The following is a 26,631-nucleotide window of genomic DNA, read 5'->3' as shown; positions in this document are numbered from 1 at the left end:
GAGGAATGCTAGTAAAGAACGGTTTTGTGTCTCTTGGACTATTCAGACCACAGACATGGTAAGACCCATGAGACCTCAGACAAAGTTGGACATATCTTTTCATGGTCCCACCTTATCAATACAACAGATAAATACAGGTGCTGCACATAAGGTCATTGTGTTTGCTAGCATGCTCTTCAGTTAAGCGGATGCAAACACAAGAAAATTTATAAGAGATGATTTCCAAATCTTGAGTTGATTCCTAATGCGGCAAGCATTTTAACAGTGTGGAACTGCGAATGGTGAAAAACCGTTAATAGCAGTTGATGAAAATTGCAACAAATATTTATTAAAAAAGGGAAATTGTCTAAAACTCACCATGGGTTTTCAATATTTCTCTTAAACTCACAACTTTTCAAAATGTCTAAAATTCACCATGTCAGTAAGTTTTTATTTTCCAAAACTCACATTCCGTTAGTGTACTGTTAATGCTTCTTAACAGAGGTATCCATGTCAGCATAAATAATAATTTTCATGACCAAATTACCCTTGAATGGTGAGTTAGAGGAAAGATAGTGTTTTTCAGTTTTCAATTTCTTTTTTTTTTTTGCATTTTTAGTGTTGTGTTATAATTTCTAATGTTTTTTATGATTTCTGTTTTTTTTACATTTTTCTATTTTCTACAATCTATAAAGTTTCCTGTATTTTTTATTTTGTTTGCAATTTCTATAATTTTTTGTAATCTCTATGTTTTTGTGTATTTTATATTTGAATTTTTTTTTGAACTTTTTCCTTTTTCATGTATAAATACTAAAATGGTAATATATTAACACTCATTAATTTATTTTGTATATATTTTATATTTTTCTATGAAGGTTAAAATGGTAATATATTAACACCCATTAGTCTGTTTAATGTCAAGTTAGTGACATGGTGAGTTTTAGACATTTTGAAAAGTTGCTAGTTTAAGAGAAATGCTGAAAACTCATGGTGAGTTTTAGACAAATTCCCTTAAAAAAAGAAAAGAAAAGAAAACTGCAATAACAGACAAGGACGTTGATTGGGGAAGTGAATACCTGGTAAGGATTAGTGACGTTCTATGTAATATAGAGACCATTTGGTTCACAGGAATAGGGGTCTGGAATTGGAATCGGAATGACAACTGTTTGGTTGGGTAGAATCGGAATTCCATTCTCATTCCTGGAATGGCATTCCCCCATTTGAGAGAATAGCCATTCCCTCCCTTTTCCTTGGGAATGAAATTCCATTCCGATTATTGTTTGAACCAAACGGATTATGAGAAAGACCATTCCGGTTCTGATTCCAATTGTGAACCAAATGGATGCATAGTTTTTGAACTTTTCTGGTTAACAGTGAGCAGCTAATTGATCTTATAAATCCCCATTGGCACATCTCATTAAGCACACTAACTGCTGTGGGAGCAGTCTTTTACATTGGCCACAGAATGAATATTTAAGGATGGGCTTTTAGACAGAAATAATGCTTTTGAATTGCTAGACATGGCTTGTGGAAATTGGATGGGCTCAGATTGGTTTTATCTCAATCTAGGCCCAACCCTAAGAATTGAGCCTAAGGTCAAGCCTGAGTTGTTCAACCCAGGCCCAGCCTCCACTGAAATTTGATGCACTTGGGTTGTTTTTGTTTTACTAGGATTGGGTTCAGGTTGGTCAATCATCCCAGACTAAAATTTGATATAAATGTATGTATATACATATGCATGTATACATATATCTATGCTTTACCAAAAAAAAACATGTATATGCATATATGCTTACAAATGTATATGCATATATGCATACATGCATGTATAAATTCAGATTGGGATACAGTTGGGCAGAGTTTGAGTTAACTAAAGGTTAGGCCTGGGCCCAACCACCCAACCTAAACCCAGCTGAGGACTAAAAATCCAAGCTTAGCCCATATAAAATTGCATGATGAATTGGTTGGGGCTCGGGTTGAACCCATCCAAGTTACACTCCTGGCCGTGGACCTATACCGATTATGGAAAGTCGATTCTTGAAATTACACGAGATGGAGATATTATCAATCTTGTCCCTGAGACGGTGAGACCATGATGAGCTCCAGACCTCCGGTCATAATTACTCTGTTGATCTGATTTCTCCATGTCTACCTCTTTCAACATGGGATCACATGGTATGGTGAAGATGAACATGAACTACTCTCTCAACATGCTTCCTGTTTTTTATTTATTTTCTGGCTTTAACTTACACCGGGTTGTGACTTTCAAAGCGGACTTTGCCAAACCAAAAAAAAAAAAAAATCATTTTTGAGCTTTAAGGCTTTTAAAAGCCCAATTAAACAGGGCCATGGTTAATTAATCCCTCTTAAAATACACAGACGACTTATAGCTGTAGCTTGGATATTTCAAGTTGTATGTCATCTCATGAGAAGGGATTCTATCTTCGCTTTCATACCTAGTTTAGTAGCTCTGCTCTTATTTATTTGGTTTTGGCTTAGCCTCTTATACCATCACCTCTTGCAGTGATTTACAAGTGTTTCTTACTTTTTATTTTCTTAAATGGTGTTTGGTATCGATATAACTTTTGGAAAAAATGGTGCCAGTTCAGCAATAAAGACCGATTTTCACTGTTTGGCTTATATGGTGCCTAATGGAGTCTAGTGGCACGTGATGGCCCTTAGGTGTAAAAAAAATCGTATATAATGTTTAAAACAGATTTTATCTCGTTTTTTAAGATAAATTCGTACAAAACGTTTATCTTATAAACACCATCGATACCAAAAAGGGAGAATCACATTAATGGTGGATGATTTACTACTAAAATTCCAAAGGGTTAGTTAAATACCCTGAATTATTTGACAAATACTTACCCCTGAAATTTAAAAACCTATTTAAAGTTTTGGAAATTTGAGTTCCGTTAAGTCTTGCCGTTAAATTAGACAAAAAGTCTTTTTTGCCTTTAATGTTCTTCGAATTTTCAAAACATGCTACTATTTTACATTTCTGTCAAAGACCCACAAATAGGTCTTTACAGGGGTCTTTAAGTATATCTCAGATAGTTCAAGGGTACTTTAAATAATTAACCAAATTCCAAAAGTAATTTGCATATCATATGGTCTATGTCTTATACTTCACCACTAACGATGTGTCCTTATCTTGAACGACCAATATGACATATAGCTGAGTCCGTGTTCTGAGAGTTCACCGGCCAATCACAAACGTCCACATCGGTGTGTTTAAAATTTATTAACAGACGTTTAGCTGTTAATTAAAAAATCCGGTTGAACCGGACACAAAAAGACAAAAAACTTAAAACACACCTTACGCCATTCTTCCTCCCATACTTTCCTCCGCCAACCCCTAGCCCAGAAGCATTCACCTGCGACCGGCGATCTCACTGGTCGCAGAAGCCACCGGCGGCAGGTGTGAATGGGTCTGAGTTCTCATTCTTTTTGCCTTTTACCTTTCATAACGCTGGGACCACGAAGCCAAAGCTCACCCGTGCGGTTCGCTGGCAACGCTTCTCCAGTTCCACCGGCATCGTGAACGCACAAGCCAAGTTCTAGTTTCAGTTCCACAGTAGGGAAGTGAAGAACCAGCCAAACCCAAAAACCGGAGGCAGTTTCCTTGTTTTCTTACAAACCCAGGTGCACTACAAATTGCAAACTGTCGCAGCTTCATCCAGATCCACTCCAAATCAAAGCTTCATCGTCAATTTGTCCGTCTGTCTCCTCTCTCTCTTATTCAATCTCCATCCACAACAGTTGCAGCTCTCTCTCTTTCTACAGAGTCCATACCTGAATTTTCAAATCCAAAAGCAAACAAATTATATAAATCCAAGATCTGAAGATCCTCTGTTCACGTTGTCTCTCGCTCTCTCAATTCTTCTCACTCCCTCTATCTCTACAAACCGTGTTTTCCAATCTCACCAACAATCTACTCATCCATCCATGAAGCCCCACATTTGTAAGTTGCTCAACAACGATGCGCCTCCGGGAACCAGCCACTCACAACGTCCGTTAAAGTTAGTGAATTTTAAATACGCCAGCGTGGGTGTTTGTGATGAGACCGGATCTGCTCCTCACATGCACATCCTATCATGCATTTGGAATATCTTTAGTACTTATTTGTTATTATTCACGGTGGATGTATATATGAGACGCCCATTTGTGAGGAGCAGATCTTATTATGTAGATGCACTCGTCCGGTGCACCCATGGGTGCATAGAACGCGGACTCCATATAGCTGCACGTATTTGTAAGAAAGCCACTAAGGTTATGTTTGATTAAAGATTCTATTGCAAAAGTATCATTTTTTGCATAATGAGTTTTGAGCTAAAAGTGACTTTATAAGTTAAAATTTTCAGCTTTGAATAATCAATTATTTGAATGAGTGGTGAGTAAAATGAATTAATAGAAGTTATTTTCATCTATCCAAGCTTAAAATGATTTTTACCATCACAAAATTCATCAAGATTTTTCTTTGAAATCATGCTAAAGCATAACCTATATGACTAATGCTTTATTTTGCTCCTATATTAATCCAATCACCTATATGGCTAAAACTTTACATTTGGGCATTTTTGTTTTTCAGTAAGCCATTCATCAACTGGGTAATCCTTACCTCAGTAATGCATTTACCCATATTCTTTTAATCATAATTTTTCCCAGACAAATTAAATAATTGGTCACTTTTATCTATAAATTTCATTATTAGAAGAGGCAATTTTACCTTATAATGTTTTTGGCAACTTACCTAGGTGGAAAGGTTAAAATCGATTTATCATGGGGTCCATAGTTATTGACAATTATGTGTAAATTGGTTGTTCATTCAATCTGATTTGTAGCAAATATATGTTCCTAGCCATTATTTAGAACTAAAGTTGTTTTCTTGAAAAATGACACCACGTCAACATCACGTTTGAAATCCGTTTTTTAGAGCAGACATGATATTTGATTATACATTTTTTTCTGAAAAAACATTTTCTCAAACCATGTCTAACAAATATGGAAAGGTGTGATTTGAGAAAATTCCCTTTGGCCAAGTAGGTTGTGGTACTGAGGGGATGAGTCTAAAGGATAAAAGAATAGCACCCTCTCACACTCTTGGTTGTAATAGGGGTCTCCTTTCTCCCTACGAGGTTAGGGAGAAGGGAGTGGTTACAAAATCTTCTATCCTTTGAAAGTTCCATATTGGACAATTGTGGATCACAATGATTTGTTGCCTTTTATATGTGACGAGTGGACTTACTACCAATTACGCAAAGTGGGGGCATTCGCCACGTGTCCCTCAAGGGAATTGTGGTATTTAGGGCATCCCTTTTCTCAACATATCTCCTTGTGAGGGCATTGGTTACTATCTCAACTTCTGCCAATTTATTCATCAAACTATTGTTTCTTTATCTTTGTCATGAGACCAGATCTGCTCCTCACATAGGGCACTTCACATTGACCTCAAAGGCACATCCCACTATGTACTGGGAACATCTTTTATACTTATGTGTTATTATTTACGAGAAATGTTTTCAATAAACTATGGAGGGGTGTGTCTGTGAGGTCGTTGTGTGAGGAACAAATCCCAATTCCTTTGTCATAACATGCTTTTAAGGGATTCATTCATCATTCGATTGTGTCATCTGACACGTCCAAGGGTTGTTGCTACACTTTTCATTCCCTTTGTCTTGCATAGTGGGCTTTTCTATTTCCATGCTCTTAAATGTCGTTTTTGGTGTTTTATCAGGAAAAAGGATAAAATACAAAATCCTCTCGTTTATGACAATCATAAAATCCTCCCATATAGTTTTGCTTTAACAAAAACTTCTCTTAGATTTTTAAAAACTCGACAAAAACTTTCTTTCCGTCAACGATCAAGACGGAAAACGTTAAAATGATGAATCAATTTTTTTCAAATACCTATTTTATCTTTTTCAAATTAGTTTGCATCTATTTTTGTTAAAATACTTCCGTCGACATTTTATCCTCTTTCCTCTCATGTCGTCCTATTTACCCTCTTTTCTTATTCCGATTTATCAAGTCTGAAGAGTAGTAGGAGGAACACAGCACAAGGGTTCAAGGAATTCTATTGACTCTCTTTTTCTTTTTCTTTTCCATTTTCTTCATCTTTGACGATTTCTTCCTTCTCTTTCAATCAAGGAGAGGTAGTCATGACAGTATACCGCCGATGCAGGTAATTTTTGAATTTTATCTAGTGTTGCTCTGTTACAAAACCAACGAGGTAGCCATTGACACTATACCTCTGTTACAAAGCCAGTGAGGTAGCCGTTGACATTATTCAGTCAGTGTTGCTCAATTTTCGATGTCTTAACACTGATTTTTGGCAAAATGAGGTGGGGATTCTTGCTTTGTAACGGAGAGCAAAATCCTTGAATGCCCTATTAACCTTAGTGACTGAAAATTTCTGTTGAATAACCAAGGGAGAGAGGGGTTTAAGCTTGTAAATATGGATATGAATCGATTTAAGCAAATTTCCAAGGTCAAATTCCAATGCATTATAATTATTTGCACCGTTCTAAAAATGTATCATATTTCTGATTCTTATTTCTCTTTATGTAATTTTGTGCACTGATTAATATAGACCAATGAATTGGAGTGAAGTTTGATGAAGTCAAACAATGAGTTACAATAGAGAAATAAAAACCAATGAAAATTTAAAATAACGAAAATCGAAGAAAACGAAGCAAAGAAAACCTATAAACTACAATAAACCCCACTCGAATCCAATAAAAATCCATTCAAACAAACTGAAATCATATGAACACCCTAACTGTTTAGACGTTGAACCCTTAGCTCAGTGGAGAAACCGAACTCCTTGGATTTTCAAAGAATGAATACAGATAGTAAGCTTCAAAACGGAAATATGATAACACTCGCTAGTCAACGATAGTCTCCAATGAAGAACAATTGCCGGAAAATGGATGAATATCCGAGAAGTGGAATATTCCGATCAATAGCACCGCTGCAAATTTAGGATTTACATTCTTCTAATCTGACAAAAAAGAAAAGGAAAATGTGAAGTGTTGCTCGTTTGAGGGCAAATATGATACTTGCAGAATAGTTAAATGATACTTAGGCTCAGTTTGGAAGGAGTACAAATACAAATATGTACTGCACAAATATATACAAAATACAAGGTTTTGAACTCTACATATTTGCATTTGTACTCATTCCAAACTAAGGCTTAGGGGTAATTTCATAACTATTGACGTTTTCTGTCTTGATCATTAACGGAATAGAGGTTTTTGTCAGGTTTTTTTAAAAATTAAGGGGAGGCTTTTACTAAAGTGAAAATATAGGAAAAGTTTTTATGATTGTTAGAAACTTTAGGGGAGGATTTTGTATTTTACCCAAAAACATTTTCTCAACCAAACAAAAAACCTAGTAAACGACATATGGCATTGGTTCCAAATCTAATAACAAACCCAAAACCACCTAACCCGGTCCTGACAAAGCTTCCATCCATGTTTACCTTGAAGAAAATGGCTTTGGAGGATTCCAAAAAAACGGAGGACCAACACCCCTAAACAGAGACAATGTCTTGTGGGGAAATGTAAGGAAAGGAAGAGAAAGACGAGGAAACCTTTATAAACCTTGTATAGGTTTTTCTGTTTTTTCCTTCATTTCCTTACCTTTTCCTTCAAACCAAATATAGCTTAAGAGTAATATCATTGAAAATAAAGTCATTTCGAGCTTTCCAATTACACTAAAATTAGAACAACAGAAAAAATAAGCAAATTGTCATTATCATCAGCTAATCCTAACCAATAGCACATTGCTCTGGCCACTATTTCCACCAGTATATAACGTTGGAGCGCTTAGAACCAATAGCACATTGCTATACACCCAAACCAAAAGGCCCTAGCATGACCGCAGCACAGCAATGCATAGGTGATAGATTCAGAATCCTTCTCGCAGGCCGGGCCATCCCACAATGAGCTAACACATCTCTAACAGCAATGCTATCGAAATAAGATATTTGATTTTGGGGGATGCGTAAGGCCCAACTCTTTTTTTTCCAATGTTTCAGTTTCCGAAACTCTCAGAAGGGATTACTTTTTGATATGCAGTTCTAAGTTCTGACCGAACCAAAACACGTTTTAACTTTTAACTGAGAAACTACAATACACAAGTTAGAGGTTTTGTTCTTTCTTTGTCTCCAATCTTATGACTTTATGAGCGATGGCCGATGAGTCAATGTGCAAGCATTGAGATGATGGCTTGTTTCGCACAAACAAGTGGTCATGGTCACTCGCGGTGATTGGGGTGGATTCTGGCCGATCCAAGCTGAATAACTAGTTCTTTAAGATAGTATAAGGCTTGAGTTCGAGCTAAAGATTTAAATTTAAATTTGGCTCGAGTCAAAAGTTCATAAACTTGAACTTAGCTTGGTTCTAGTTCAACTATGAATCAAATGCTTTATAAAAGTAAAAAATTATATATAAAAACTTATTTTTTCTTTGTTATTTAAAAAATTAATATCTCAAGCTCAATTCATTTAATAAATAAGCATATAAGCTAGACTCAAACTTGACTCAAAGCTTTGTACGAACCAAGTTCGAATAATTAGTGAAAAACTAGACGATTTTTAGCTAATTAATTAAAGGAAAAGTTTCTGATAAGTACCCTGTACTTTAGGTCTAGGGTTAATTTAGTACTCAAACATTTAAATGCGACAATCTTAATACCCAAACTTTCAATTTGCCACAAATCAGTACCTGGTGTGGTGTTAATTCACCGTTAGTCAAAACCATCACGTGTGAGGTGCGATTTAAATGTTTTCATAATGCCAAAACTAATCTCTATGATAATTTTCGGACCATTTTACCCTTTTTTCTTATTTTTTCCCTTTCCCTTCATTTCGAGCTTCATTCCGAGCACAATGTTCACAGATGGTAAGCATAGCCCTCATTCCGAGCACAGTGTTCACAGGTGGTAAGCGTAGCCTTTCATTCCGACCTCCATGGTAATTTTCTGACCTCCTACTCTTGCTCGCGTAAGTGGTAAGCTTCGATCAACTGCAACTTGAAGGAACGACAGAGGAGAGGAGAGGAGACTGTTCACACGCAGGTTGAATGAACGACAAAGAAGGTGGTAAGCTTTAAACCCGTAACGTCTGATCAGTTTCATAAATTAGCAATCGTGCCAGAGTGGCTGAGTGGCTGCATGTCAGCCTGTCAGGTCGTCCGTTATGAGAGAGCGAAAGGTCTAATTCTGAGCATTGATGAGGGCGAGTAGAAATCTTCAAACACACATATATATATATATATATAATTTGGTTACAAGATTCAGATTTTATGGAGAATAGAAGCAAATATACCAAAGCCTTCGTGCAATTATGAGCTAAGAAATGGAAATTTTTCTTTTTATATCTAACAAAAGAATTATCTCATTTTCCCTGGCAAACCTTTAGATTTGGTCACAAGTGAGTAAGACAAAAGTAGAGATCTTAAAACATTTCAAACCTTTAGATTTCTTTACCATATATTGCCAGGGATAGTAATCAAGCTAACAGATCCTGGGTCACTTCAGCTGATACGTGTAAAAAGCTGGTTCTATGTGGTTCTGCTCTTTCTGTTGGAGAGAAGGTAAGTTAGTGTAGGCCCTTGGTTTATGGTTTGGTGCAGAACTGCCTTGTGGTGGTGTATTTCTCATAACCTGAACCAATTTGTCTGTTTACTATTTTGCAGAATCTCTTGAACAAGTTTGCAAGAATTACTGGTGCAACTGTTTCTAAGATTTGGATACCAAATGTCACTCATGTCATTGCAGCCACAGATGAGATAGGTGCTTGCAGCAGGACACTAAAAGTACTAAAGGCAATCCTAAATGGGAGATGGATACTGAATATTGATTGTAAGCCTCGTTTTGCTTGCCATAATGCATTATTGTTACTAGTGTATTAAGGTTTAATTATGTCAGTTTTCTTCTCTTTTTTTTTTCATTTATCTTTCATTGTATAAGTTAGTATTTTTTCTCTTATGCTAATGCCATACATGCTCCTGGTGGCAGGGATAAGAGCATGCATGGAAGCTATGGATCTTGTAGATGAAGAGCCTTGCGAAGTTGGCCGTGATATTCATGGCTGTTGTGATGGCCCCAAAAATGGCAGGCTCAGAGTCATGGATAATGTATACTCCCTCTCACACATGCATGCATGCATGCACGCACAAATACAACACACAGACATGGATAAGTACACAATGCAGGCACACGACATAGCTATCAAGGATTAATAATATTTGTATTTCTTGTGCAGGCCCCAAAGCTCTTTCATGGGCTAAAGTTCTGTTTCAGTGGTGATTTTGTTCCCTCTTACAAGGAATACTTGGAGGATTTGGTGAAGGCTGCAGGGGGTACTCTCCTGGAGGACAAGGTCAGCTCAGTCTAGCAAGGTGATGATGCACTTGCAACTCCAACGACCTTTGGTTGTGTACAGCCTTGATCCTCCACAGACTTGCAACTTAAGCGAGTTTTCTGTTATCGACAAAAGGCGCAGGGAAGCAGAAAATCTGGCTGGTGAAATTGGTGCTAAAGTCATTGGTCATACATGGCTTTTGGAATCGATCGCTGCCTGTAAATTACAATCCATTGACTTTTTATAGACTATTTTAGAATCAACTTGTTTAACTGTGGCAGACTACCTACCATGTTTATTAACTTGTAATCTGTTTCTTCAAACCTCCAGCTTCATCTTTTTTTTTTTTTGGTTATAAATTAGAATGTAGAAGCCTTGTAATTGGGTTGGTTGGCAAATAGTGAAGATATCTGGTTTGCTTCTAGAGAAGCTCACCGGCTAACTTTTAGCCCTGGAACAAAACGAGAAGAACATCTGGGCTTTTTCCATTGTACAAGTTAAATTAAATGTTGTAATGCAGGGTTTCTTTGGTATTACTTTCAGAGTTCAGCATGTGTTTTGTTTTCATGATAAGCTTGTTTTATCTATGCTTTTGTTGCACAAGATCTAAATTCTGGCTTTTATTGTAACCGGCCAAAGGAATGATTCAATCAAACAGAATAACGGATAATCTAGAACTTTTATTAATGCGACTGACCTTTTATTCTACTGGATGTAGAATGACAACCCTTGAAGCAGCAGGCTCAAATTCAGTCTGTCAAAATTGATCTAGATACTTAACAGTTTTTGTAACCTCCCAGGTCAAAGATATTAAGATGTAACTTGTAAGTTAAAACCGTTCACTACCATGTCTGATTGATCCCAAGTGCAATTGAAGGCAGTTTGTGAGGCATGGGTCTGCTCATCGAGGAATTAATATGAATTGGTGGTGGCGGGTTTTAGGGCGGAGGAGATTTGGCCGGAAAATGATTTGGAAGCCATTTATGGATGGCACAAGGTCCTAAAGTGGAGCTGTTGCAGGTTGCAGCATTTAGTCGTTGGTGTTTCTATCGTTGAGCATCTTGAGATGATTTTGATGTCGGACAAAAAAAATGTATTCTGTTGCCGGGACTTGAACCAGGGTCGTCCCTTCCGGCACCGGCAACAAGAGGTCGTCTTCTTTGGCAACGGTCGAGTTAGAAAAAGGGGTACCATTAGCAGATGTGATTTCTTCCTGCAATTTCTTTCACAATACACAGAGCAGATCTTCGTACGACGCTCTGGTTTGTCACTCGTCGATTTCAACTTTTCCGGCATCGTATTCCACTTGACGTTACCGGCGTGTGGAACTGGTTTATTCGGAACCAGGTAATAGAGTGGGTGAACCGTGGTTCCCACCTATAGAGAAAGGATTATAGCTGGGGTCATTTTCGTCATTTCAAAAAACAGTTCATACATTGTTGAACCTGCGTGTGGCTAATTATGTCTTTTTGCATTCTAACGATGTTAATGCCATGTATTTGTGCACTAGGCCTAAATTATAGGGTATTTCTTGGGAATTTTTCTATAAAAGGGAAATTGTCTAAAACTCCTACGAGTTTTTTTACATTTCTCTTCAACTCATCACAATTTTTCAAAATGTCTAAAACTCACTGTGTCAATAAGTTTTTATTTTCTAAAACTCACTTATGTTAGTACACCCTTAGTCAATAAGGTGTCATGTTAATGTAAATAACAACTTTCATGATCAAATTATCCTTCAATGGCGAGTTAGAGAAAAAATCACATTTTCATTTTTAGTCTTTTGTTATAATTTTTATTTTTTTACATTTTAAAATTTTCTACAATCTATAAAATTTCCTATATTTTTGTTATTTATTTACAACTTCTTTGTTTTTCTATAATTTTTAGTATTTTTTCTACATTTTTTATTTTCTAATTTTGTTTTTCAATTTTTATAGTTTCTATAATTTGAAAATCATTTTTTTTGTTTTGTTTGTAATTTCTATAATTTTTTATATTTTTATGTATTTTATATTTAAAAATATTTTTTTGAACTTTTTACCTTTTTCATGTTTAAATATTAAAATGATAATATATTAACATCCATTAATCTATTTTCTATACATTTTATATTTTATAAGGTTAAAATAGTAATATATTAACACTGTCACGTAAAGTTAGGGACATGGTGAATTTTAGACAATTTAAATTTTTTTGACAATTCCCAATTTTTTATTTCATTTGACTATTTTGTTGAACAGAGTCCTACTCATTGCCCAGTAGAAAACCTGCGACACCCAAGGTCCTTATCTGATATCTCCGATAACAATGGAGCTGAATTAGAAATTTACGGGAAGCGCAGAAGAGTCGTATCCCAACAGAAGCACCACCCGCCACGGCCAAGCCCTCCTCTTGACAACAGGAAAGCAACAGCTCAGAAACTGGGACAAAGCCATGGAAAGGTTCAGGGAAGCAGTGTTTGCACGCGCCATTGCCATTAGCAAGAACAAGTGCCTGTCAGAAGAGAGAAGGAAGCTCATCGAAGACCATCTTCGCTCTATATCCACTGTCATCTTGCGCACCCCAACTCACCTCCCTTATGCTGAGGTAGGTGGAGTCTTGTTTCGGTTTCTTTCGATCCTTGTTCCTTTTTCTTTCATGGGTTTCTTGAATTTTGATGTTTTGGAGGCCGGGTGGTCTTCAGATGATACAGAGTGCTATCAGGAGCTTGAACGAAGAGGGTGGTTCCAGTGAAGCTTCTATTTCGAAATACATCGAAGCAAACTACAATGGTCTTCCATGGGCTCACTCCCACATTCTGCCTTTCCATCTCGCCAGGCTCACCAAGGCGGGTGAGATCGTTGAATCTTCTGGTTCCCGTTATTCCCTCTTCGAACCAGGTCAAAACCCTAACTCTCACCCTCCAAAGCGACGCAGGAAGACTAACTGCAACTATCGAGACTTCGAGGAGGAGAAGGAAGGAACAGAAGGAGACGAAGAAGAGGATTGTAAACAGAAGATGCGGCATCCGAAGCAGCACAGATGTCGAAGTAGATGTTCTAGCGATGTTGTTAATGGCGCTAAGGTCCGACAAAGGAGGCAAGCTGCGGTTGTGATGGAGGAGGAGGCTTTACAGAAGCAGCAGCCTACAAGGCATTCCATGAGAAGGAGGTCTGAACGACAAGCCCAAGAACAAGAACGAGTGGGGAGTGAGTTAATGCCGTTATGCTTGGACGGTGATGATGAAGGGCCAGTGAATCCACCGTCCGAGCCACCTACAGGTGTGATGCAAGAATGGCCCTCCAAGCAGCAGCAACAACAACAATGGACGACGCGACGGGGAAGGTCTGCTAAGAAACGTAGACTTGAAACAGAGACTCCCCCAAAAGAACAAGCGGAAATCAATCCGATTCCTTCATCCTCTGGTATCGTCGATGAGCATGGCTCGGAGCCCTTGCAGCAACGACAAGAAGGAAAAGGGGAAATAGAATCATGTGCCACTGTTGATGCTGATGTTATGGTTATGATCGAGGAGCCACCCTCACAGGTGCAGGAGCAGCTGCAGCAACCAAAGCTTAATCATAATGATCATGGTATGAGTTTTGTCGAGGGAACTGAGTCAATGCGATCATGTCCTGTTGCCCCGGATGATCATGGGTTGACTGTCTTATCCAACAATTGTAATAGGGCCTTGGTGGAGGAGAAGAGACCTGTGATTGAAGAAGAGGAACTCATTTTGCAGGAGCAGACACCAGAGCGTAATGTCAATGGTAATGGTGGGTTGATGAACTGGTCTATTTGGCCTCAAACAGCTTTAATAGAACAGAAGGTTCCTTCACAGCAGCAGCAGAGGAAACGAGGTAGGCCTCCTAGGAAACAATTGCCTAGACAACAGCAACAACTACTACAAGAAAAAGCAGAGAAAAATAAAGCAGTTGAATCATGTGATGTTACTACTGATGATCATGGGCTGATGATCCTATGTAGTAAGTCCAGCTCTGTGATTGAAGAGAAAGGGCCCTCTTCACGGGAGAAGGGGCAAGGAGAAGAAACACCAGAACCAGGCGATATTAAGTTGATGCCATCATGCTCTGGGGACAATGATAATCATGACTTGGTGGCATCACTGGGTAGGGCTTCTATTGCTGTAATGGAAGAGAAAGGGCCCTCACAGCAGCAGCAAAAGCCAAGAGGACGAGGTAGGCGTTATAAGAAAACAGTGCCAAGAGGACGAGGTAGGGATCATAAGAAAGCAATGTGCCGACAGCAATATCAATTACAAACAAAACACGAGGAAAATAGTGAAATTGTGATGTTTTCTGTTACTGATGATGATTATGGTATGGCTTTTATAGAGGAGCAACTGTCTGTGGTTGATGTGGAGACCCCTTTACTGGAGCAAGAGCAGCAGCAATCAAAGCATAATCTTGTTGATGATCATGGATTGATGGATCCACTAAGTGGGCCATCTCTGAGTGTAATGGAAGAGGAGCCAAAACTGCAGTATCTACAACTGGAAGTGGGAAACAAGGAAATTGAACCATGTGAATTTACTGCTGATGATCATGATTGGATGGTTCTAGGTAGCAAGTCTATTACATCTATGATCAAGGAGGTGCCCTCTCTGATTGAAAAGGAACTCACTTTGCAGGAGCAGGAGCAACAAGTGAAACCACATCTTAGGGACAATGACTGTTTATTGATGGACCAACCCGGTAGCCAACCTATGGCTCTAATTGAAGAGCAGGAAACCTCAGACCATCAACAGTCATGGAGGATACGAGATATTGAGCACCAAGAACATCTACAGGGACAGCAAGCAGAGTGCTATGATGCTGGTAATGGGCTGATGGACCAACCTACTGGGCCACCTACAACTGTAATAAGGGACAAAGAGCCCTCACAGAATCAGCCACTGAGGCAACAAGGTAGGTATCCAAAGAAATTCTATGGACATAAATGTCTAAAGGAAGATCGCCATGATGATAATGAGTTGATGAACCGGCCTAATGGGCCACCTGTAACCATAGTGGAGGAGGAGCCCTCACAGAATCAGCCACTGAGGCAACAAGGTAGGTATCCTAAGAAAGTTTATAGACGAAAAAACCTACAAGAAAACGGTGGGGGAACTGAGGCAATGCAATTATATGCTGCTACTGTTGATTATGGGTTGATGGTCCTGCCTGGTAAGTGTATATCTACCAAAAAACAGTTTTATAGACAAAAACAACAGCTACAAGAAAAAGATGGGGGAACTGAGGCAATGCAACCATGTGCTGATACTACTGCTGATAATGGGTTGATGGTCCTACCTAGTACTTCTGTATCTACTGATAGTGAGATCAAGAAGATGCCTTCTGTGGTTGAAGAAAAACAGATGTTTCCACTGGAGCAGGAGCAGCAAGAGCAGCATACCTCATTGAAGCAGGAGCAGCAGCATCAACAACCAAAACGCCGAGGTAGGCCACCCAAGCCCAAGTACACTAGACCAGTTCTCATGGTGAAGTATCCAGACCAAGGTAGGTCCCCAAAGCCCAAGCCAGAGGCACCAGTGTCTGAACAGCAGAAACTACAGCAACAAGAGGTAGAAGTTAGATCTGAGACACTGCAGTCACATGTTGTCACTGGTGAAAATGGCTTAATGCTCCTAGAGAAAGAACTTCCTTCACAGGAGCTTGACCAGCCAAGTCCCTCACTAGAAGAGGAGAAACAGCATCAGCAGCCAAAGCGTCGAGGTAGGCCTCCCAAGCCCAAACCATCCAAACTAGTTATTGAGATGAAGTATCCAGTTCAAGATAAGCCTCCAAGCCCAAGCCAGACACAAGTTCTGAATGTGAAGCGTCCAGGTCAAGGCCGGCCTCCTAAAGCCAAAGTCAACAACAGCTAGAGTGGAGGTACATATTTCTGTATGATTATTATCCTTTTGATAGAGTTATAATCAGACTATAGACTTAAAATTTATATCAACAAATTAATTTCTTATTTCTTTTTTAATTTTATAATTGATTATTCTTTTCATTGATGGACTTGCTCATTGATTTGTGGAACAGTAAAATGACTTCTGTCTTCCCTTTCAGATTTGAATGATAAGAACAGCAAAGACAATTGGTGATGATCATATTGAATTCATTTCTCCAATGACATACTTCGTACATTATTCATTAACCTACAGCACAAGTAGTTTAATTAGGATGTGCCCTCCTGCAATTTATAAAGTTAGAATGGAGACTTGACTTTTCTGAGTTTTGAAAGTTCATCACACTTCAAACTTTGTCCAGTATATTTGTATATCATTGATCAGTGGAAACATCTTACTCAGTTATTTGTCCTTAGTTCTGATCTTTCCTTGTTTTATATGCTCCAAGCTTTTAGATGATGCTTCCATTGAGCTACTTGCTTCAGATGTATATGCTCCAGCATTCATATATGTCAAGTTAAATTTACATTTTCCAGCATTTAAAATTTAGAGTGGTTATAAAGATAAAGGGGCCATTGCTTGCTGTAATGATAAATTCTTGGGCTCACAAACATAAGGACATGATTTGAGTCTGAGAGTTGCAGCTTTGTGCAAAAAAATGCCATAACTTAGGTCTGTATCCAGTCTACTAATTCTCTGAAGATCACAAATAGCTGGGACCAGCATTGGACCCTTTTCAGTGATTAGAAAGCTAAGAGCATTAAGATTATGAACTTCTATATTTTAAAAGTCAATCAATATATATTGTTCATCAAAATCTCTCTCCCTCTCTCCTCCACTGTCTCTCTTTTTGGGACCTCCACACAAGAGCCTCAAATCACATCAGCTTTTGAAAGGGATGACACTTCATTAACTGATCTGGAAAAAAAAAATCCAGAAACCAACACATCTTCAAGACTACAAAGCATCCACTGCACTTCTCTCTCTCCAACCTGAGAACAGGGGTAAGTGGTTATTTCAATCTACTCACAAGCTTCACTACAGGGCTCTTCTGGCCCACCATTTATCCACCATATATGCAGAATGCCAAATACAACAACAGCCTCAGCGGTGCAAGCGGGAATCACCTAAGTAGCATCTTGAATCTATTAGTTCCTTTGAAGTTTACAGCGAGCAACTGCAACTATAGGATAAGGCAAGCCTAAATCTTCTTATTGAAAATTCCTTTATTACTTTTATTTCTCTAGTATCATAGTCTCCTACATTGTGATCTACTTGTTACATTATTTTGAAGCTTTATACAGTAGGTTACAATTAAAGCCTTAGTTCCAATAAGATTTGCATCCCTTGGCTCTTATGTGTACTCATTTAATTTTATTCCTTGGTATCCTAAGTTTAAGACTCATTAATTCTTTTATCATTGGGAGAATCTAAAATCACATATTAACATATATTCATTAATCATCATTTTTTTTTAGCTTTCACATTTTGTACTCCCACACATGGTGTGAAGGAAATCAGTCAGTGGATTGGCTAGCTCAAAAAGGGCACTCTACTTTCATTTCTAATCTTCAGAATATTGGTTTGGAATTAGCTTATGATTTTTTTTATGAATGTGTGACGTATGGATGTTCTCCATGCCTCCTATACCCCACCCAAGAGAAGGGAAGATAATGAACTTGTGGTCCCTGTGCAGTATCTTGTTGAACAATTTGTTACGCGTGTTTTGTTCAATTTAATACAATACTTCACCTTTTTTCTCACAAAAAAAGAAAGAAAGAAAGAAAGTGGTGTATCCTTGGGAAGATTAACACTTGTGAGTTGTGACATGCTACAGAAAAGAAGGCCAAATAAGTGCCTCTCTTCTCATGTGTGTCCTTTGCAAGGAAATTGGTGAGACCCTCCCCCATTTACTATCACCTGCCCCTTTGTATCATGTATATGGAAATATGTCTGTTCTCTCTTTGGTTGTAGACGAGACCCCCAGAGGATGTGGTAGGCTTATTCAACTCCAATTAAGGAAACAGAAGAAGAGAGGAAGAGTTATGTGGAGGACAGCAAGAACAACGTTGGTTTGGACTGTTTGGGAAGAAAGAAATCAAAGAATCTTTAATGAGAAGAGTAAATCAAAGGAGAAATTGATTGAAGCCATAACAGTAAAAACTGCACATTGGGTAAAAACTATGGACCTTTTTTTGAGAATTCTCAACAGATGACATAATAAAATCCTGGACCGTAGTGGCACAAACAATTAGACCTGTAGAGAGTGTAAAAATGGTTTAGAATCTGGGTAATCTAGGCAGGGTAAGAATAGGAGGTGTTTTTTAGAAACCACAATGGAGTGGTGTTGGCCCCGTTTTCAGGACCAATCAGTTTTGGAGATTCAGCCCAGGCTGAAGTTATGGCTCTCTTACATGGATTGAGGCTTGCAGTACATCTCAGAGCAAGGGAATTTCATATTGTAATTTCCTGGTCCAAGAATTTCAGATTGGCTCCTTGGAAATACATACATTCTTTTAGGGAAATTGATACCCTTGCAAAGAAATTCAATTCTACTTTTGGCTGGATAAGGACTGCAAATGGGTTGGCAGATGTTCTGGCAAAGCAAGGAGTTGACAAACTTTGTTTTGGGCAAACCTGTAACCTACTGTACTTTGGGCTTTTGGGAACCTTTTATTCCATTTGGATCTCTTTGTTACTGCAGTTTTGAGAGCTTTTGGGGATGACATCCCTGTCATCAAACTGTGTTAACTATTGCTTAATTAAATCTAATAAAATAATTTACCTTTTGCCGATCCAAAAAAGAAAGAAAGAAAGAAAGGAAGAAAGAACTTACGGTTCCCATTTTGAAAATTAATTTGGAATTTCATGATTGATCAGTATTATGTTGTTTGTTTAGATCATTATCCATTTACACAATGACCACATAAGGGCACCTCATTACAACAAAGTTGGCATTTAGCAGTGACTTTTGTAGTAGTGGTTTGTATAATAGGACACTCTTTTACGGTGCTTCCAGCAATCGACTCTACATTAATACTAAAATTCGCTACAATAGTGGTAATCATTCTGGTTTCTTTTCAACCATTGATTGCATCAAAAACACGAAACATAAAAGTTTGTCGGTATTACAACGCTTTCTCTTCCTGTGCTAAAAAGCCCTTTTCGGTTTTCTCTCTTGTCCCAAATGTGAAGACCATCTTTAGTCTTGGAACCCGAGGAAAGCTCTCTAGGAACTTCAAACAACTTAGCTTGGATGAGTCGGGGAAGAAGAAGCTCAAGATTGATGCCTATTTGGTTCAAGGAAGACCACTGTAGCAATTTGAACAGCCATCAGCCACGTTGAGAATCTCATCAAAGGTGTCACTAAGGATACTAATAGAAGATCAGGTTTGTTTATGCTTCACTTCTCCATCAATGTCGGCATCACCGGTGGTAACAAGAACATAGAGATCCGTATCTCCCTTGGTGAGAGATAATATTACATTATTAACAGACCATCATCTTCCACTTTTTTCGTAAGGTTCCATTGTCTTAGTTCTCTATAACACCATGGTTTGCACTTATTAGTAGTATTATCTTCTAATGCATAGAAATATAATGTTTTTCTTCTTTCTTCCCACCTTATGTTCCTTTTCCCTAATTTATTGGGCAGTTTCTTCTTTCTCCATTCTATTTGGGAGTTGAGTTCTTTCAGGTTCAGTTTTTGAGTCTTTGGTGTAGGCCAAGCTGAGATGGATTGTATGTTTTTGCTGTATAGTTTGGGGAGCCAGTCTATTTTTTTGAATGGATTGATTCCCCTTTCATATGTCATTTACCATTAAAAACTACAGCCATAGCCTATTGTTTCAAACATTTGATTTGGGCTTGCTTTCTAAGGCCCTGTTTCGCAATGTTCCGCAAGAACGTTTTACGCGTTCCCGGTGTTCTCACGGAGTAGAAACGCATTTTGTACAAGAAGAACAAAAAAAATGGTGTTCTTGCATGGAAACAACACCCAAAGAACGTGTGATTTTTCTCCCACCACAAAGATGAGTTATAAACAATCTCTAACTGATGCGATCTGAAATCGTTTTTCTTGTATTATTTTGTTTGCATTTGTTATATGTTGTGTCGAATGCGTGTGGTTTCTTCTCTAATCCCATCGATGGCTATATGTTATGCCGAATGGGTGGGGTTTCTTCTATAATCCCATCATTGTGTTTTGTTATGTCTTTTGTTATATGTTAAATATCATGAAGATTGCCATTACTGCTTGCGGGTGTTGTTGCATCATGGCATGTTGGACTTTTGTTTTATTGCTTGTGTGTTTTGTTTTGATCCTCAAGTGATCAAGGATTAGGTGGTGACAATATGAAGACATCGCTATGACAATGACACGTGTTTTTTATGGTTAATTTTAGGCTTAATGTGAGTGGATTTGCAAAACTGATGTTAAGAAATAGTTTCATTATCCAAATGCTATTTCTGTTCCTGTAGAACAAAAATTCATTCTCTAAGAACAATTTGCCAAACGTATCTGTTACTCCTGAAGAACAAGAAATAAAATTCTTGTTCTGGAACAGGAATTTTTAAAAGAACAAGACCAGGTGGGAACATTGCCAAACAGGGCCTAAGGCACAGAGAAATGAGAGAAAAAGCATGGAGAACAGAACAGGTTTTGTGAAGACATCATGAAGAGTAGACACAGAGCAAGGCTTGAGAAGAACGATAGAGTAGGGACTGCTAAGCTCCACTGCTTGACTACAAATGAAAAGAGTTTGCTCCTCTATTGTTGCATCTAGGGATGATTTTTCTGTAGGTTCAAATGTCCCCTTGAATCATTGTAGTTATTTTTGTTTTTTATTCTTTATGTATTTTTCAAGTACTTGTTTATGGTTGTTTTGTGGCGAGAATGACTTTTTTATTTTATAATTTGGAGAGATGTTTAGTTATCTGTGGATTTTTATGAAGGCTTGACCAAGCAGTTTGCACATCTCCATCTTTATAGTTAACTTGTTCATTTAAGTTGTATTATTGCTCCTATTATTTTCATATCTAGACTAGAGGTTCCGTAGATGCACTTTAAGAGTAGTGATATCCTTAATTACCATATCATTGACTATTCACAAGTTGATAAACTTGTAAGGCTAACTAGGTTTTTTTTTTTCTTTTTTCTTTTTTTATCAGTAGAAAGATTTCATTAATAATTTATTAAATTTAGTACATATTGGGACATTCCTTAAACCATTCCCCTTTCTCAGATTACATCATATTACAATTTTGCCCAAAATAGAAGAGGCCTGTTAACTCCTTTTTTTTTGCAAGCACATCTGCTACCCCATTACCAGTCCTTACCCAACTGAAAGTCGCATTGAATCTTTTTGCTAGAGCATCAATTCACCTAAAAGCTTGCCTATACTTCCAAGGGGCTGATTTGATTTTCTTTGTCCAAGCTATGACTAATTGTGAGTCTCCAATTTCCAGTTCTCTGATTTCAAGTTGTGCAGCAAGCCTCATTCCTTGTAGCGGAGCTCATATTTCAGCTTGAACTGAATCTCCAATGCCAATTGGACCTGAATACAAGGCCACTATCTCTTCCCGGTTATTTCTGAATCACCCCGTGCCTGCTCTTCCTGGGTTGCCCACTGAGCTGCCATCAAAGTTTAATTTCAAACTATTCCTAGTTAGAGGTTTCCGATCCATCTGCAATTTTTCTACAAATCTATCTGATTGTGCTACAACAGTCCAAGCCCTTAAGATTTCATTGGTTATAAGGCCAGCTATGTTGTATGGAGCAAAGTGTTGGGCAGTCAAGAAACATGTCCAGAAAATGAATGTGGCAGAAATGCGAATGCTAAGATGAATGAATGTAAAAACTAAAACGGATAAGATTAGGAATGAAGTTATCCGTAAGAACCTAGATAAAATGAGAGAGAGTAGATCAAGATGATTTGGGCACATGCATTGAAGACCACCAACTGCACTGATTAGAAGTGATTTGTACACATTGAAGGAGCTAGAAGAACTTAGATGATTTAAGCACTAACAATTTAACAATGAATTTGACTTAAAACAGAATGGATTGATAAAACGGGATTCATTTAGTTGAAAATGATGACAACAACAATGATGATGATGAATAAACACTTGGATCTTCCCAATTTATTTTACTTAGCTATCTAATTCTTTCGATTGTTTTTTAGAGTTTTTGATCAACTCATTTTTTCTTCTCATTTCTGTTCTTTGGTTGTTTTTTATTCATACTTTTTTGTTTGCATTTTATACATTTGTTAGAGTCAAGGTTGTGGTTCTCATTCAATTGGCTCAAAAAGTCGGGCTAGAAATAAATGATCAAGAAGAAATCAGTATTGAACCTAGGGGTGTCAATGGTATTCGAAAATCCGATTTCGAATTCGATATTCAACATAATCGAATCGAATTCAGATATGACCTGATTCGATTCGATAAATATCTGAATTCGACCGGTTATTTAATTCTTATATATAATATATAAAATATTTTATATAATTTATATATAATAATTAAGTTATATAAATAATTTATATATTTATATACTTTATATCAATAAAATATTTATTAATTATCTAAAGTAATTAATTAATCGAATTCAAATCGAATTGAATATTCAAATATTTATCGGATTCGAATTCAGATATTGCCTGATCTTATTCGAATTCGATCTGTTTACACCCCTAATTGAACCTGAATGCAAGCCAAGCTTAAGATACAAAGGCATCACTAGCGAAGTTAAGATGTGTTGGACAATGAGAACCTACCTCAGACTAACAAGCTTGGGGTACAGGCCAAAATAGCTCTAGTACAGATAGGCTAGAGAAGAGGAATACAAACACTAGGGTGGCTCATCTGATCAAATGGAATAGGGGATAGAAGTCTGGCCCATGCTTCAGATATAAACACAACCCAGTCCCAAGTACAGGCCAGGCTGAAAGTCTAGGGTCTGTTTGTCCACTGGCGTTGGAAGACCAATATGTATTGATTTTCTTTGCATTTCCTACACTAGAGGACATGTGGTAAGATGATCTGTGCAGGTCTGTGTCCAAGTTGAAGCCAAGTTGACACCTAGACTGGTGGCAAGCTATGGGTTTTCTAGACCAATTTACAAGTCCTGATCTCCATACAAAAGACGTATTTTAGAAATACGAAATAGGCACCCGCCACGCCAGCAAATGGGGTGCCTACATGGTTCGTATACTTCGACCAAATAATGGGTGAATATGAGTTGGAATTGATGCCAATTTATGGGTGAATATGAGTTTATAGAATGTGGATTTTTTATCTTTTAAATGTTTATAACTGTGCAATGAAAATCAGAAATCTGTATTGGGCCGTACCTCTCCAATAATAACCCTAAAGCGGGTGGGTAGAAAGTGCAGGTCCATTAGTCAGGGTCCTTGGCACATTTATACATGTATAACATTCTTTCTTATTAATTAACAAAGATAACATTGTTGCTGGTAAAAAAAAAATCTAACAATACTATCTGTTTCTTTGATCAAAATAATTAACTTAATACTCCTTCAATAATATAATTGACTTCAAAGTAGTTTTGTCATCATTAGCTATATAGATGTGGGCCCATTGCTTTTGGTCCTTTAAAATGTCTTCCGTTGGACGAGAGAGAGAGAGAGAGAGATTGAGTGACTGAGAGTGCATGTCGCCAATTGGTGTACTTGGCATAGCTGTTTTTGACTGTATATTTACTAAAAAATGCAAGGGAATTCTGGGCAATTTGATTTGAAAAAAAAAAAAGAAAGAAAGAAAGAGCAAATAAGCCATGGTTGGGACGATTCAATCAGCTTTGCAGGTGCTCAAGTTTCTTTATCTAAATTTTCGTCCTATCACACTTAACTAATTGACAATTATTAGTATCGGCTGTATCTCATATTAAAATTTTCCAGTATCTAAAAATTCAGTTATTTCTAACGTTTCTCTAAAGAATTGTATCATTCTACTACTACTTTAGAGTACAGAAGTGATACTTTTGTTGATGTGTTACTTATTATTATTATTTGATGAATAAATGTGCTACTTATTTCTTTTAGGCCCCTTTTGTTTTTGGGATTTTGAAGGGGGATCCCATTGACCAACTTACTCATGTTCTTATTTCATAAACATGTGGAACCCACTGCAAAACTGATTTTCCTAGGTATTATTTATCTAGGTAAATGATACCCTTCTCAATCTTGGGTAAGTTGAGTTTCCCAAGTAGTGGGTAAATGGAAAAAATTAAAATGGTAAAAAAAAATGCCTTCACAAGATACATTTTACCCAAGTAAATTAAACAAAAAAGAACATGGGTAAACACTTACCCAGGTAATTGCACTTACTCGGGAAAGTAGGTTCCTGAAAAACTAACATAAATTAGTGGTGAAATTATTTCTTTATTCCTTTACTCAAGAAAAAATATATAGTAAGCATCTTGACAAAATAGAAATGAAGCATCTCCAAGTACATACGGTTTACAACATGGTTTAGAATCATGTTTATGATTGATATATAACATAAATAACAAACACTACTCTAGGAGGGTTGTGGCTGCTGTTTGGTTCCATCTTTAAATGATTGGTACTAGGGTCCACTTATAGTAGGATTCTAGGGAGTTTTTGCATGCGAATATGCATGGTTTTGATTTTCAAACAAAACACTACTATGTCAGAAAAAATAATATTTGATAACATCTAGTCTCAACTTTGTTTCTTTGGCTAGGAGTAGATATAATCTTGTTATTCAATGATCATTTTCTCCTTTGCTTTCTATGGTGTAGTTTGTGACTCTTTGCAACGCATGTTGAACTTTTTAGGTTTGACAATCAACACTCTAGGGATTTAGCAATTAGTCTTGGCAATAGTGACATAGCAAGATAAGTTATAAAATCGTGTATTATATGATCCTATCTTCTCTCCAACCATATGCATGAATTTGCAATCAGTATATCTATAACTTTCTTGTGGCTGGAGAAGAAATCCAACACTTCCAAGTGCTTTACATTTTGATCTCCAGACCTACAAAGAAGTAGGTCTGGTCTGTCATTTGCAACTAGATACTATTGGTTTAAAAATTAGGAAAAAAATGTATTGAAAGAGTACAAGAGGAAGGAAGAGGAAGTTGATAAGATTGACGGAGAGATGAGAGAGGAGGAAACTCCAATTAGGAGAGGTCAACCCACAAACCCTCATAATGGGAAGGAACGGAAAGGTGAAGGTGAGCCTGTTATGAAGGATTAGAAAAAGAAAAGCAAAAAGAAAAATAAAGCAGAGGTGGAGAGGTTAATTTCTGATGTTGAGAGAGACATTGAGTTTAGTGGTAGAGGGGAGAGAATGAGGGTTCCCTATTGAGGAAGCCTCAGTCTACAATGGGGACTATTGTTAGTATGTGTCTGAATGAAGATTATTAGTTGGAATATAAGGGGTTTAGGAGTGCCAGGAAAAGAAGGATAATAAAGTACCTCATGAGGAGAGAGAGAGACCTAACATAGTGATGCTACAGGAAACCAAATTAGCAGAGTTAGACAGGAGATGGGTGAGAAGTGTGTGGAAACCTAGATGAGTGAATTGGAGCTCAGCTCCGTCTTGGGGGCTTCTAGGGGTTTAGTTACTTTATGGAGAGAGGATGTGGTGGAAATAGTAGAGGAACTCATAGGATGGTTTTCCGTGTCTTTTGAAATTGAAAAGTCGGGATGATGGGTTTACTTGGGTCTTAACTAATGGATGCAAACTAAACAATTACAGAGAGAGATTAATTATGGAAGGAATTGTATGGCTAAATGGATTATGGAATGGCCCTTGGTGTTTAGAGGGTGATTTCAATGCAATCAGATTTTGCAATGAGTTCAATAACCCTCGAAGTGTAGTTACAACAAGCATGAGAAAACTCTACGAATTCATCAATACTTACTGGTTGAAAGAGATTTCCTTACTACAAGCCAATTTCACTTGGTCCAACTTTTAGAAAAACCCACTTTGCTCCAAACTGGACAAATTTGTTTTTAATGAAGAATGGGAAAACCATTGAAGAGATTTGGTGGTTAGGGCTCTACTTAAGATAACCTCTAACCATTGCCCTATCGAGTTAGGCCCAAAAATCTTAGGATCAGGACCTTGACCTTTTAGATTCAAAAATATGTGGCTGACTCACCCTGATTTTGTGCAAAAAGTGGAAGGGTGGTGGAATGAAGGCCTAAGAAGGGTTAAGTGGCAGGGAGTCAAATTCCATAAAAAACTAAAGAGGCTAAGGTCCAATATAAAAGAATGGAATAATGACCATTTTGGTAGACTAGAGGAACAAAAGGCTTCATTGCTAGCGAGGGTTGAGAAGCTTGATTTTAAAGAATCCCAAGGAACTTTGGATGAGCAAGGAA

At 37.6% G+C, this 26,631-nt stretch overlaps 2 protein-coding genes across 6 annotated transcripts; both read left to right on the top strand.

Annotated features, from left to right (window-relative positions):
• The first annotated feature begins 6,160 nt into the window (after window positions 1-6,160).
• On the top strand, window positions 6,161-10,918 carry LOC148792138 (BRCA1-associated RING domain protein 1-like). Its single transcript, XM_088903728.1, has 5 exons — window positions 6,161-6,166; window positions 9,465-9,581; window positions 9,684-9,849; window positions 10,006-10,124; window positions 10,253-10,918. Exons 1-5 carry the CDS (start codon window positions 6,161-6,163, stop codon window positions 10,382-10,384), a joined length of 540 nt encoding a protein of 179 aa, XP_088759854.1. The 3' UTR covers window positions 10,385-10,918.
• A 1,668-nt stretch (window positions 10,919-12,586) lies between these two features.
• LOC104609944 (uncharacterized) lies at window positions 12,587-21,225 on the top strand. 5 transcript variants are annotated; one of them, XR_016068683.1, is made up of 3 exons: window positions 12,587-12,940; window positions 13,038-17,445; window positions 20,816-21,225. XR_016068683.1 is itself a non-coding variant. In XM_010276389.3 (3 exons), the coding sequence occupies exons 1-2, from the start codon at window positions 12,788-12,790 to the stop codon at window positions 16,218-16,220; spliced, it is 3,336 nt and encodes a 1,111-aa protein (XP_010274691.1). In that variant the 5' UTR covers window positions 12,587-12,787; the 3' UTR covers window positions 16,221-16,227; window positions 20,816-21,225. The 5 variants fall into 5 exon arrangements, 4 of the variants coding, with proteins under 4 accessions (XP_010274691.1, XP_010274690.1, XP_010274689.1 ...); XM_010276389.3 differs by having other exon boundaries at window positions 13,038-16,227; XM_010276388.3 differs by having other exon boundaries at window positions 13,038-16,227; window positions 17,295-21,225.
• Window positions 21,226-26,631: the final 5,406 nt, after the last annotated feature.

This window comes from Nelumbo nucifera, chromosome 4 (genome assembly GCF_055504915.1).
Source record: "Nelumbo nucifera cultivar China Antique chromosome 4, China Antique-T2T, whole genome shotgun sequence".
NCBI classification, from domain to species: Eukaryota; Viridiplantae; Streptophyta; class Magnoliopsida; order Proteales; family Nelumbonaceae; genus Nelumbo; species Nelumbo nucifera.
The sequence above is the reverse complement of the archived record's forward strand: the minus strand, read 5'-3'. Positions and strand labels throughout refer to the sequence as shown.